Source organism: Amblyomma americanum, chromosome 11 (genome assembly GCF_052857255.1).
Source record: "Amblyomma americanum isolate KBUSLIRL-KWMA chromosome 11, ASM5285725v1, whole genome shotgun sequence".
In the NCBI taxonomy this organism is placed as follows: domain Eukaryota; kingdom Metazoa; phylum Arthropoda; class Arachnida; order Ixodida; family Ixodidae; genus Amblyomma; species Amblyomma americanum.
The window spans coordinates 30,894,943-30,909,780 of NC_135507.1; the positions used below are offsets into that span (position 1 = coordinate 30,894,943).

The window sequence follows — 14,838 nt, forward strand, 5'->3', positions numbered from 1 at the left end:
GCTGTCCCGCTGTTCCAATCGCGGAGTCTGCGCCAGCGCCCGGGAGTGTTGCTAGCTGATAGGAGAGCCGCTATTTCAGTTGGTTGCGCAATACGTAACAGCGGCGCTTCTGGGGAATGCCGATGTTTGCTGGAAGAGCCGACGCCCTGATACCGATCACTCTTTGTTTGGTGGTGCTTGGAGTTGGTGCTTTTGACTCGACTGCCGGCCGCGTGCTTCACCATAAGCTCTCCAGGTTCGAAAAGCATTCGGCGCTCATTCACTGCAGCGTTCAAGAGGGAGGCCATCATTTATGCCGAAGAAACCAACAACTGCGCGGCGGGCCGCAAGTTCTACGTTTCTGAACGGTTGGTGCGGGAGTGGCGGAAGCAGCGAGACAAAATTTTCGATTGCGACTCCAAGAGAAGAGGTTTCCGCGGGCCGAAGTCGGGACGCTTTCTGGAGCTGGAGGTCAAGCTTGCAGCGTATGTCACCGAAATACGTGATCGGTCCCTTCCAGCAACAAGCCCGGGTCTTTGCTGCGGAAGCTGGAATACTCCGAACAGACTTCAAAGCCAGCAGGGCTTGGGCTTCGAAATTTATGAAGAGGGCTGGCTTCTCTCTTCGTCGGCGTACTAGTGTATGCCAGAAGCTGCCTGCTGCTTATGAGGAGAAAGTTTTCGCCTTCCATAGGCACTACCTCGAGCTCCGCGACTCGCGGCGATACCTGCTCGGCCAAATCGGCCATGTGGACCAGACTCCTGTCTACTTCGACATGACGGGCAACTCAACAGTGAGCGTGAGGGGAGCTCGCGAGGTTAAGCTTCTCACGAGAGGAAACGAGAAACTTCAGTTCACTGTTATGCTATCATGATTGGCAGATGGCACAAAGCTCCGACCGTACATCGTCTTCAAATGAAAAACTATGCCAAAGGAAATGTTCCCGAAAGGTGTGATTGTGCGAGTGAACGAAAAAGGCTTTATGACGGACGACTTAGTTATTGATTGGTACCGTCGGGTGTGGCTTTTTAGGCCAGGGGCCTCCCTCAAAAATCGCAATCCGAACCTCCTCGTGCTGGACTCATTTCGCGGCCACCTTACCGCGAAAGTGAAGGCAGAGCTCCGAAAAGAAGATACAGATATGCTGGTGATTCCTGCCGGTCTGACGGGGCAGCTGCAGCCGCTAGACATTGGCATTAACAAGCCATTCAAGGACTTGCTCCGGCATGAGTACGAGTGGCTGGCGGCAGAAGGGCGGGAACTTACGCCAACGGGGCGCGTGAAGAGAGCCTCCCTGCCCGCTGTGTGCGGGTGGGTGATTTCCGCTTGGGCGGCCGTTCCACGCGATGTCGTGGTGCGGTCATTTAGGAAATGCAGGCTTTCCATGGAGGACGATGTGCTGTGGGATCGCAGCGGCGACGACGACGACAGCAGTACCACTGAAGATGACTCAAGTGAGGATGAATAGCCCATCTACGCAATAAATTTTCGTTTTTGAAGCGCTCCACCGGTGTTTTTTTTTTTCGGACATGCGATTGGGGGGGTCGACTTACATTCGAGTCGACTTACAATCGTGTAAATACGGTATGTGTGTGGTGTTGCCATTATTATGCATATAGGCAACTCCCCACTGACTGTGGCAGCCGTGGGAGCACAGGCAGAAATAATGTTCTAGCAGAAAAATTGGAGGGGACGCTTCAGTTCTGCCTTAAGGGCATGACACGATAACGTAATGGGTTAATTAATGCCCATATATGCAGAATTGGTCATTGTCGACTTTTACACTCGTAGATCCCTGGGAGTCATCATGCCGCTTCTGGCGCAGCAGTGGAGTGGCGAAGTGATGCGCCACTGCACTGCGGTTGCAGGTGCTGCCATCAGTCGGGCTTGTGCGACCCAGGTTGCTGTTCCTGATGACCTATCATTAATTTAACTGTCACCTGCCATGTCTCTCAGCTCACAATATTGGTGGGTAGGTTGTGATGATGCCACAAGGTCGTGTGACCTAGGTGGTCCACCTTGTTATTACTCCGGGGATTTTTCGCTCATGACGATGCTGGATTTTCTGCAGAACGGGAGCCTTAACACTGTAAAAAAAAAAAAAAAACCCGTGTATGTAAGCTAATATCGGGTAACTAATCTAACGAGGCTATTGCCATGGCATTCTGTATTACAGTCGCACGAGATGTGAAACTCTTAAGTCAGCTTAGAATTGAGGATTTTGTCAATGGTCAACGTGTTGACCATGAGCAGCTGGTCTGTCTATATGTCTATGACATTGTGTCGTATTCCTTGAGCTCCTGGTTGCAGTCTTACCACGCTGGTCACGCACCCCATCCTCGGAACATTATGCCGGCCCAGGCACTTTCTTCAGGCTTCACAGTTTTCACCTCCGTGGCTAAAACTTGCCTCGTCCCTTAGTCGTACCATCGCAGGACCCAGTTCTGTCCCCTTCTTTCTCACTCATCTATCCATGCAACTTGTGCGCATCTCTTCGGTATCCACCCTCGTGAGTCAACGTCGTATCTTCAGGGACATCACAGAGGCATATAATGTGAAAAGTGTGGTATTTTTGTCCTGCCTTCTGGACTGCAGCTGCTTCACCGAGATTCAGTAGATAGACGGTTATGCTTGATTGAGATATTTGGAATGCCTCTTTTCCCAGGAGCATAACACCTCACCAGCATCATAAATGTCTGTCATCATGTAAGAATGAAGGTGGCTCTCTTTACAGCCCAAACTTCACACACTTGGTGTTCTGGTCATTGCCCAAGACGGTGGAAAATGGGAATAAGGGTCACAACAGTCTCACATCCAACAAAGGGGCCACCAATGTGGTGTGCCGTCAGTTTCATCGGGCTTTCTCGTGTATACTTATATGATGGCATCTGGGAGCTAGTGTACTGGCGACAAAAGTACTATCGTGAGCAAAAGTTTACGGGATGCGTTTTCTCGAAAAAAGTTCACTGTGGATCGATCTCATGGCCCAGTCATATGGTATCATTACCAGCGGATAGAGCATGGATTCCCCTCATAGCTAGATATATTAGATTATGTGACTGCCCCAAAATCAATTTTTTTACGTACACACTCATACGTTGTACATATTGTATAGCAACTGGTTGGAATTTATTTATTTATTTTATTTATTTATTTAATTATTGGTAACCCTCGCTTGAGAGTTGTTACAGGGAGGGAGCACAATACAACACAAGCAAATTTGATACTTTTTAGTGTCAAGTTAAATGTGCCCGCAACACAAAATGTCAATCAAGCCTTCAAAATCCTGAACATGTGTTTGAACATCATCACTGATTATTTGAAAAACCAATGTGCTTTGGAGAAAGAGGGCATTCTGTACATTCATTTGTGTGTAACATTTTTTCAGTTCTGCCTTTTGATTTAAAAAAGTTTGTCCATAAGCCAGTGGGCAAAGTTTATTGACCACTTTTCGTGTACCACGTGCACAAGTTAGTGTCCATATTTTTTCTGTAATCACTCCGAGTCGCTTGGTTCCTTGAAGTTATTCCTTTAGCCCCATACTGCCAACACTGAAGTAACTGGTAGACTTGTGACTGGTCCTTAAGTGTGATTCATTGGACTTGAAGCTTTTTCTTATGCAAAAGCAGATTGCATCCATAGTTGCGAGTCCAGTGGCAGATAGGGCATACCGTATTTATTCGAATCTAGGCCGATGATTTTTTTAGAAACACGAGATATGAAACTCTTAGGTCAGCTTAGATTCGAGGATTTTTCTTGTTGTATTTTGATGGAACTCTTTGCTCGCGTCGCAACGAGGAGGGCCTTAAAAGCTGTGAAGAAACGCTGCCATCTCGAGGTGGAATCAGCACTGGCAGATTTCATCAAATCACAGAGGTGAGCAGCACTTCCAGTGGCCACAGAAGTGCTACAGACCAAAGTGAGACAGCTGGCAAGCGAATGAAGCACTCCACGGGACCAGTGAAATGCGTGAGCTAACTCCAACAGGCTGTATCAAGTGCGCGTTGCTAGGAGTTGTAGCTAGCTGGATCACTGCAGCCTGCGATCACATCCCGGAAAGCTTGGTAGCGTGGTCGTTCCGAAACTGCAGCGTTTCCGATGCACTTGGCGGCATAAAAGATTCTGCACTCTAGAAAAGGACAAGGATAAGGAGGTCAGCGATGACGAGGACGAGTGAGCGGGATCCAGTTCATGGAAATAAATGCCGTTTGCTTGCTGCCGCAGCTGTCGTTTGCAACTTTTTTTTTTGGCCAGCTTACATTCGAGGAACGTTTTTTTATTTGGTCTTCAACTTTGAGGCGTCGGCTTAGAAGCGAGGCCGCCTAGGTTCGAATAAGTACGGTATGCTCTTTTTTTTTTTTTCTGTCATCCTGTGACAGCTTTTAACTTGTAGCTAAAAGGTTTGCTGCTTCTCTTCATTCAATCAGTTACTCCAGCAGGCATAATTGGGCTTGTGTTCTGTCACGATGCAGCTAGGGTACACTTTGGGAAGACATGAGGAGTGCCGCTAAAGGGGATCAATGGAAAGCACCGACAAGGGGGGGTGGGGGGGTGGAAGACTCTCAAAACAGCACGACACACGAGTTTCGTGTTCCTCGGCCAAAGTGAGCGACGGTTTGTTTTTCAGGTCGGTCTCAAAAACGAGACGACAACAGGATGAGCTGGGTAGAGTGGTGCTGTGCGTTTTTTTTATTCTTCCTGGCTAGCTAGCCAGACCGGCTAACAGTGAAGCGTGTTTGAACTTGCGTTTGTTTCTTTTCGTCGTAGTGTCGTCTAATTAGCCATGGTGGCTTACACTGAGGCGTGTGTTTGATATTGTGTACTTTTCTGTTCAGTTGTCATACCTCAAGTCTGAAAGATGGCGGGAGAATCATCTATTGGCTAAGCTTGTAAGTCTTGAAGGTAGAATTGTCTATCTGCTGAGAATGGGGTTTTGAAGGGAATGGAGGGAGCTCCTCGAGCGGCGGCCGGACAGATCGGCCATGCGGTGGCCGGCGATGGTCTAGAGTCGTGGAAGTTTGAGGTCTTTTGAGTTAAAGGAGAAGGTCAGAGATGTTTTGGCTGATGTAAAACAGTTTTTTTACATATTCTAATAAATAACTTCTTGAGGAAAGTCTTTCAAGTGTCTCACTGTCAGAAGACCTGCACACCTGTCCGAAGTCACCAGTCTCGAAGTACACACATCAGGGTCCCTCACGAGACCCGCCCACTATCACTTCATGTCAACATCAGGATCTAACAACATCGATGAGAGAGGGAAAAAAATCACGACTTGTTATTTTTTGTTTTTGCAGATGGGCTCAAGGAGAAAAGCCGAATAGCTATATCTCCAGAGAAAGGCCGTAACATGCTCGGTGTCCTCGATGAGACCGGCACCCTTGAGTACGGTCAAGTGTTTGTTCAGTTCACACACCTGGGCGTTGACCTCAACTGTAGTGCTTCGAGTGGTGGCGACAGCAGCATGCCTAAAACCCAGGTGCTCACAGGTATGTCCACGCGCAATCTTGCTAACAATATCTGTTGCATTAAGGCTTTGGTTACCTCGGTAGGAAATGCCTTTTGAATGGCTAGTTAAGTTATGCTGCTACCTCACTGCTGGTTATTCAAATTACGAAAACCATTCTCTCTACTCTGGAAGTGTTGATATATTTCCTGTAGCAATTCTTACCTATCAGAAATCAGAATAGAATATTATGATACACAAAATAGAAATAGAATATTATGATACACAACTTGGTGGTGCAAAGTGTTGTTCCCAGGCTTTAGTGCTATGCTTATGACAGGGACCTCGAAATTGCAGTTTCATGCTATCTCGCTTGCGTTTAATTTCGTATCTTTGAATCAAGCTACATCAGGGCACTAAGACAGCTCTAAGCAGATCAGTAACCTCAAGATAAGGAGATGTAAGTAATTTCTGTGGCTGCATAAAGTTGTGTATTTGCTTTCGTGTTCAATTTGCACATGCTATTATTTGTTTAGTCAAATGTTTGTTTTTATACTTCATTCTAATTTATGCACATGTTCACTTCATTTTTACGTAAATCCCCTAATTATTGCAATGTATGCAATGCTTTGCAAGCTTAAAAAGCAGTCTGAATGCGCAGAGTATTCTACATGAAAGTTCGCATGAGCAGTAAGCTAAATTGAGGTGATGGCAGGAATTACGTTAACATTCCTTGTTAGCTGCTTGCTAACATTCACCAAATGCAGCACCCACAATGCGTTCTGAATAATATTTCATATTAAGCGCCAGCTTACTTGCATTCAATATCGTGACGGCTCTGGCTGGAGCAGCCTGCTTTGACCGCAGCCACTATCACAGAGCTATGGCTGTATTAGGCGTGAAGAAGCACAATCCTGTGCATTGAGTGAAACTTGCAATAGATAAAGAAGTTGAACTGTACGCATTAATACTGTTAATAGTGAAAAAACTGCACCTTGACAGAAATAGTGGCGACAGAGGCGGCTCACAAAGCTGCCTTCCACCCTCGTAGCACTCCTGCTTCATGCAACCGCCAGAGATTAAATCATGTCGTGTGCCACCCTTTGTTATATTACGTGTGGCACTCTCTAGGACACCACGCACCAAGTTTGACATCTTGATGCTGCTCCCTGCAGGCACCGTGTTGGTGACCAAATGCCCCTGTCTTCATCCCGGAGATGTGCGCAAGTTTGAAGCTGTGGATGTACCTGCCCTGCGCCACATCAGGGACTGCATTGTGTTCCCGGCCAAGGGACCCCGGCCACACCCCAACGAGATGGCAGGTATGTTCGAGAGGAGCGTGGCGGGCCTAACAGCAAGTGCCTCGGAGGGATGCTCATCTTGGCAGCATAAAAAACCATGCATCTGGAGACTGCGCCTTATTTGCAATCTGGATGTCTGAATCCAGATCGCATTTGTGCGTCCAGCAGACGTTCTCACCCAGTGCTGGATATTACGATCTAGTTCGGACACTTGATGGATGTCCATGGATGATTGGGATGTGTTATTACTTGTTAAAAGGTAGCAACAGCAAATATTTTTTGTGGGTTCATTGCAATGATGCGCAAGACATTAGAAAACATGGACCACCGTGTGGAATTCACCTGCATCCAGGAAGGAATTTAGAATTCCTTCACACATATAGTTTCGGTTTTGGTTTTTACAGCTGAACAGTGACTACAGTGATGCTGCAAGTTTCAGGTAGGCCAGGAAATGACTGTCGACATTGCTCAGCTCGTCGATAACTTCACGTGACATGTGGAGCTCATGGGATCAGATCCCACCGGTGTATGCTGTCTTCTGGTTTGTAAAATTATTCATCTGAACTGGTTACTCGATTACTTTTTCTCACCACCAACAACAACAGTATAAGATACACAAAATTATTATTTTGCTGTTTCCCTGTCCTCTCTCTCCTAAGTTTCCAAGACTGTTATCTTTTGTTTGTTTCTGTGTGTGAAGTTGTCTTGTCAGTACCTTGCGGTTGATAAATGGAACTTTGTGGTGACCTTTATCTCACTGTAATCGCATGCAGGCTCAGACCTTGATGGAGACGAATACATCGTGATTTGGCAGAAGGAGCTCTACTTCCCTGGATCAAACAGGGATCCAATGGTTTTCAGTGACACATCAGTCGGAGCACTTTCTACTGGAAATCTGGTCAGTGCAGACCGAGCTTATTTTTAAAAATTTTTTTCAACTAATACTACCTTTCTAGACAGACACTTTCAACAGCAGTTCAGCTGAGTAACAGCTGACCTCGAAGCCAGTTGAGTGGTGTTACATGGCAATGCCAGCTGCCTTTTGAGCTCTCAACAGCACTTCATATCAACTGAAGTCAGTACTTCCGGCAAGTTTTACTGTTTGACTGACACAGTGGTGGTTGAGGAAACTGCCGTATAGGCCAGAGTGGATATACTTCCGGCTGATATGTATTCTCATGCCACGTGAAAGATTGCTGCCTTGGCCAGTATAGACCCTATCGTACAGCATTCACTTAGTGAATGCCATATTGTAGCCTAGCACCTCAATATGCCATGGAACAAAGGGACAAAGCACTATTCACAAGTAGCATTCTAGCTCCTAGAGCATGTGAATCGTAAACTTCCTTGTCTTTAAGTGCCACTTGGGGACACCAGGTGGCAATATAAATGCACAATACAAAATCAGATTTTAAGCGGGTAGAAGTAACCAAGCGAAGCTTATCTGATTGGTGGCTAAAATCAAGACAAAAGTAAAATTTCACAAGTCATGGCTAGGTGGCTTGAACCACTGCCCGATTTAAAGGGTTCAGCCTTATCCATCCATCCATCCTACAGCATCGGGAGAGCTCCGACTACGCATTGAAGCAAGCATACCTCTAGAGGATTTTCTTGGCTTTGTTCATCTGTGCCACACTGAGAGCACAGTTTACTGTTGCATAAAAATTGCACTTTAGTTAAACAACAATAAAAGAAATTGGTATCACAAAGACACGACACAAGCACTAGGAAACATCAGCTGCACAGGACGGAGCTCTCTGTCCTGTAAAGGTGACGTTCCTAGTGCTTGTGTCGCGTCTTTTTGCAAAGAACTTAGCGCATTAAAACAGTATTTGGTTCGGTTTTAGAACCAGCTCACAGTTTTCAAGAATAATTTTCATTGTAACTGCTGTTTAAGTATTGTTCTTTGTTCATATTTTTTGCGCTCGTTGGACATCTTGTTCAGTTCAAAGCATCCTCACACACAGAGTCATCTCACTTAATCTGGAGCTACAAAAACTAATCTGAAGCATTTATCAAGTCCCAGGAATATTCACCATTACGGGAGTTGTGCAAAAATTGTGATTTTTGAAGAACAAAGCATGGTTATTTAACTCATCTCTCAGGTAGGTCGAAGTGTCCGAGAGCAAGCACTAATTGGAGTTGGCCTATATCGATTATCATCGCATTCTAATGACAGAGGGTGTATACTTTTTTGGTAAACTGAGCTTTTATAATTTATAAAGGGCCAGAAAATGAGACGCTGGCATCACCATAGCAGGCCATTTTAATAGAGATTTAATCAAGTGGCAAGAAAAAATATTTCAAGCCCAATTTCTCCAGCAGTAACGTGTGTCTTCTCTGGCCAAACAAACATCTTCAAAGCCACAAAAAGCTAAACAGTGGAATTTTACTACAAACAGAAATTTAATGCAGTTGCCATTTTCCTATTTTTGTAGCCTACTTTCATTCACCCCCATGGTTGTTGCCATTGAAGAGATGCGCAACCAATGGCCCTGACCAATTGTCATGACTTCGCAGTTAATTGTTTACCACCTGCTAGTCACTTGTGATGCCATACCAGCAGGTGCAGTGTAGTTAATCATGATGTTGTGACTACAGATCGACAGTGCTGGTTCATTGATGAGACTTCTTTGAGGGTAATTTTCTGCTTTGTTCTCGATTTATATCCAACCATTGGTTTCTGCATGCATGCTTTGTTGAGTTATCAGATATGTGAGATTACTATGCAGCTTTGAAAATGCTTGCAAGTTCACGCGCATATGCACACACATCTGCATTTGCACTGCTGTGCTTGGATTTCATTTGCATGCAAATGAAAACACCTTTGTTTTCAAAAATTTTACAAAAAATTGGGAGATGTGTTTCCAAAATGAAAGAAGGTGCATTCATTGTATGAGTGCATCCAGTAGTTGCGTCCTGTCTATTTTAATGCACCGTGTTTTTGCCTTGGCGTTTTGCAGGATGATGACATCATTCGGTTCCTGTGTGAGTACATCCTCAACGACAGTGTTGGCATTATGTCGAACGCTCACTTAGCCTGGGCAGATCAGCTCCTGGACGGGATCTTCTCCGAAACTTGCATGCGACTTGCCGAAAAGATCTCAGTCTGCCTCGACTTTGCAAAGACTGGCATTTCTGCAGCACTCACAATGGCTGAAAGGCCCCAGAAGTATCCCGACTTCATGCGCAAGCGGGGAACCAAATCAACTTACAGGTCTGTCAGAGTGCTTGGAGAGCTTTTCCGCCTGAACGAGGCGCTCATTGGCAGCTGCTCTTTGGCATTCACCTCAGCCGATTTCCACACTGCGTTGTTTGAGTACCCTGGATGGCAGAAGCATCGAAGTGCTGCAAAGGATGCCATGTTCAATTACGAGTGGATGATGCAGAAGATCTTGGATCAGCACGGCATCGAGAGTGAGGCTGAGGTGGTGACCGGCGTCATCAGCAGTGTGTCGCGTTACAACAAGAGCAAGCAGGATAAGACCAGCGTGGAGACCCTAGTTGCGAAGCAGTATAGGGAGCTTGTTGATGTGATGCAAAAGCAGTTCCACAAAGACGTCGAGGCGGCTTGTTTGCGAGATCCGAGCCAGCAAACGGAAAAAAACGCAGCTCGAGATGGCATCGGCCTGGTACATGGTGACTTGCACGATTCCATATTTGGAGGAGCACCACTTAGGGCTGCCATGGTGCATAACCGATGCCTTGCTGCTGCTTTTGAGGGAGCGAAGCAATGCAGCATCTACACCGACGCTGTCGTCGCGAAACTTGTTGGTCGCGAAAATAAACAACTTTGCTCATTCGAGTAACTCGGCGAGTGACGCTGCACTAGACATGCTGCGTGCATGGGCACGGAAGGAAAACCTGCTGCAGGACGCTGGTGGGCAGGTCCGCCAGATTTGCTCGGCATGCTTCTCAAGGACATTCCAGCAGTTTCTATCGAGCAGGCAGTCTGAACCAGTGCTGTCCGCTGCGCAGAACGCCAGCCCATATTGCGGAGGCGACTCGTGTGCACCAACGGCCGGTGACCTTGTCTGCGGGTTCCTCCGCTATGTCTGCTCTGCACCGACGGGGTTACCGCTCTGTGCAGAATGCAGCGTCACGCAACTGCACAAGCTAACGCTGGCTGCTTTGCATTGCTACTCCAGGCTGGTCATCACGAGGGACGTCTGCTGTTTCGACCTTCCCTGTGACCCTGATCTCCATGACAGCATGCAGGAGGTGCAGGAATCCGACCCCATCCGCATAAACGTGAGTGGCATGCCACTTTTTTTTCTTGCACAGAAGGGTGCCCTTGTCTTTATGTGCTTGTCTGGCATCAAATAGCTTGCGTGATATCTCCTGCACCTGAATTGCATTCTACTGAATCTGCTAATATGCTTTCATGTGCCAAAGCAGTGCCAAGGGAGGCTATAATTAAAAGCATAAAATTAACTTTGACCTCATAATATTTCTTCAGTGTGCACCACAGTCTTGGTCTATGCACATTCTTGTTCTTTATTATCGTCGAAATGGCCTCAAAATGCAAAGCCTCGTAGTCATTAAGCCATTGCAACTGGTGCATATTAATGTAAATGTATAAAAAAAAATTGGAAAAGAATCAACTTTCTCATGACAATATACGTGCATTTTAACCATGAAATGCTTTTCACTCCCATTACCAGCACAGTCACTCATACATTCTCCCAAAATCATAGCAAAGTTTACTTCGGAACTGGTGCCGAAACTGACGGCCACCGAAGCCCAATTTTCCGTCCTGATGGCACCCAGCAGAAAAATTTCCCCTGCACTGCAAGCAAGATTCAAGCGTGCAAATCAAACAGCTTCGTATCTACTGCTTGAGACCACTCGGCCATTGCTGTGACCACTTGCACTGTGCATTGCAGTTCGTATGTAGCTAGACAGCATTATTTTTTGCTAGTGACTAAGTTGGCGAGTGTGCAACACACGTGGCGCCACTTTTAGTGTGTTGCTAGTTGCTCCTTGAAAGCACAGGCGATGTTGCAGCCCACCATTTTGACGCAAAGCGAAAGGGTACAGACAGTCGTGACCGTCATCCTTCAGCCGTTTGTTTTTGCGCTTTCAAATGTTTGGCTGCATTAGTACTGTGGCAATACAACGGAACCGGATTAACCATGAGATACGAGTGTATTCTAGACAGGGGATGCTTCATGGTTTTGAAAGTAGAGCAGGAAAGGGGTCGACTCGACAACACCAGCTTTATGTGACAGCATGTGAAGGCGAGAAGCCGGCCAAAGACATCGCAGTGACCAAAGCAAAGTGGACAAATGCTGAGGCACGTCAAGGTGTGAAAGCAGCGAGAGATGCTGAGCATGCTGCAGAGTGCAAAAAGAAAGAAGAGAAGCAGCTGTACGGAGCAGTACATAAAGCACTAAATGTGGCGAGGGACTCGAGGTGTGCTGCCCAGCTCGGAGAAGAGAAGCAGCCAATGGAGGTAGCTTGTCAATCCGAGAAAGCAGCCAAGTAGACCGAGCATCGCTGAGCAGCTAAAAGCTGGCTAAGGTGAGGATACATCCAACGGCTAAAGGACTTGGCCAAGGCCATTCAAATAGCGCACTTAGCATGCTGCATGATCCGTAATAGAGTGCACTATGCTGGTCCTGCAGTAGAAGCCTTGCTTGCACCTCCTCTCGACTAAGAGATAGACTAAAAATGTTTTACAACCATGCAGCTGAAAAGATTGCTTGCTAGGGGTGCTTGCAAACTCACCACTGGACAGAGAACTGCTTGCCTTTTGTTTGTTTTTGCCCATATACAGTTGCAGTTAACTGTGTAGAGGTTCAGAAGGCACCACTTCACTAGGAACATACTATATTAATGGTCTTCATTTCGTTATTTCAACAGTAAGCAGTATAATCATGCCTAGCAAGCAACCAATTTCATAGCACTTGCCAATCTTACTTGCAGCAAGCATCTCTTAGGAACTTTGTATTGCAGCTGTTTTACTAAGCGCTGGTGCTCTGTCAGTGCCATCATGTTTTAAGTTTTATGTCTGCGGTCGACAGTTCACAAAGCTTGAATTGACACTAACCATTTCATGACAGCTAGTAGATGCTCTGAGTTTGCATTGCATTATCTTCGTAGTTTATTTGTGCCTTCATTTAGTGTAAAAGAATTGTTTGGCTGATTTTTTTTTTGTACGATTATACATGCTGTCATGCAACTATATGGCAAGGAAAACTTTCCATAACGGGCTAAACATAACGTGGCCTCAAAGTGTGCTATGCTGACCTATGGCATGGAAAGGAAATAAGGCAACCAGGGCTAGAGTCCGCTGCTCTGTTGAGTGTTGACACAAAGGCTGGAAGAAACTGTGGCTAAAAATATTTGGTAAAAACTTTTCCTCTGTGTGGCACAAGATGAAGGTGAGGCTTTCACTTGCCACGGCATACACAGGGCGGCCCGGCTAACGTGCACCAGGATTAAGAATTGCGAGCTGTTGTTCCAAAATAAGAACAAGTGAATGCTGCTATAGATGTCATATGTAGTTGGTTTGCTCTGGCTCGTTCTGCTTTATTTTGCTTGACCTAGCACAGCGGTTCCCAAACTAAGTTCCAGGGAACCTATGGGTTTTTTTTTTTAGTGCTCTTTGGGCTCCCGAACACCTAAATACCCTTTACCCTGTTTAATTTGGGACTCTGAGACGTATCTGTGATTGCTGTGACGTTATCTGTGATTGAGCATTCTGTGATTTCTTATAACAGACATTTTCAGTATAGAGTTATTAAATTTGGCATTTTTGCGGTGTCGGCCCCTGCATGGTAAAGAAGGAACGAAAGCCAGAAAACGTGGCGTTCCTTAGCACCTTTCGCCGAGGTCCCCCATGGCTAAGAAGGTTGAGAACAAACAGCCTTAGTGGCTGCTTTGCTTCGTCACATTGCCAAGCAAATGTCCAGCAACAACTCTTGGTTTGATGACCAGGTTCAAAACTCCCCCTTCTGGGACATGGTGCGGCAACAGACGGACACAGTAAAGGAGCTGCTCTGCCGCTGGTCGGGGGTTGAAGAGGTCAACATCCGCTGGCACAGCTACCGCTCAAAGAGGCACCACTACCTCGTGGTCTCCGCAATCGGGCGTCAGTGGCAGCTGTGTTGCTTTGACGAACTGATGCTTCAGCCCTGGCTCCAGAATGCCATTGTCAACAGGAGGCTGGCTTAGGAGCTCTCAACTTGGCTGTTCTCTCGGACAGACACAAGAACCAACATTAGCAACACGTTAAAAAAAAAAAGGACTGACCGCAGTGTTTTCAGTTGAATCCTGTGTTCAAAATTCGTCCACTCGTTTGTTCCACTTCCTGTCATTCCTTTGTCAGTGTATGACCAAAGGCAAGTAAGCCGACTTCAATGCCGTGATTGAGTTTTACATTCATGTACCTGGCACCACATATTAGGTGCCTTGTACAATGTTCCTTTGAGACATGTCATATTGTGTGCTCGTTTCTCTCAGCGACATTGCACCATATCGCAGTGCAAGCATAATAGAGTCTCACATTACTTATGCAACTTAAGATGCATGCTTGGTTCACCTTGCTCCTTGAGAAGAGTGGTGATTTGTTTTTTTTACAGAGCTTGAGGTCACATTCTAAAATCTAAGCCCGATTTAATTGGCCACTTGGTGTGTTGCCAACAGTAATATAACAGCTATACTCAGTGTTTTTCCAATAATCAGGGAGAGTAATAAATTCCTGTACTTTAATTTTTTTTTTAATTCTGTGTGTGCTTGCCAAGAATATACCGTGCAATATTCATAAAGTCATGTTTGCTGATATAAGTAGATGGTACTAATTCCATGGTGTCCAGTTCATGCAAGCATGGCATCCAGTGTTGCTTAATGGCATTATATTTAGCCTTTGTTAGTCAGTGAGCCATTTATAAAATGGTTTGTGGCGAAGTCATCCACAACTTTTTATTACTTAAAGTGCGCAGGTTCCATGTGCAAATTCCTACTCAGTATTGTGTGAAACAAGGTAAAATATTTTTTACTTCCCTTTTTGTACAAGTTTTTGAAAATAAATGTTTTTACCTTGATCCTGTGCAGTGTGCCTTGAAGGGACAAAAAAATCTCAATAGCTTAAATGCCTACCATATTTTCCGG

The 14,838-nt window shown here is 45.8% G+C and overlaps 1 protein-coding gene across 1 annotated transcript in view; it reads left to right on the forward strand.

Moving 5' to 3' along the window:
* LOC144111430 (uncharacterized) overlaps nt 1–14,034 on the forward strand; it is a 28,772-nt gene extending 14,738 nt beyond the window's left edge. Inside the window, 6 exon segments of the mRNA XM_077644730.1 lie at nt 5,274–5,465; nt 6,598–6,744; nt 7,497–7,621; nt 9,687–10,325; nt 10,327–10,974; nt 13,666–14,034. Coding sequence (XP_077500856.1) covers nt 5,274–5,465; nt 6,598–6,744; nt 7,497–7,621; nt 9,687–10,325; nt 10,327–10,974; nt 13,666–13,902 — 1,988 coding nt within the window. The 3' untranslated portion in view covers nt 13,903–14,034.
* The last annotated feature ends 804 nt before the right edge of the window (nt 14,035–14,838 follow it).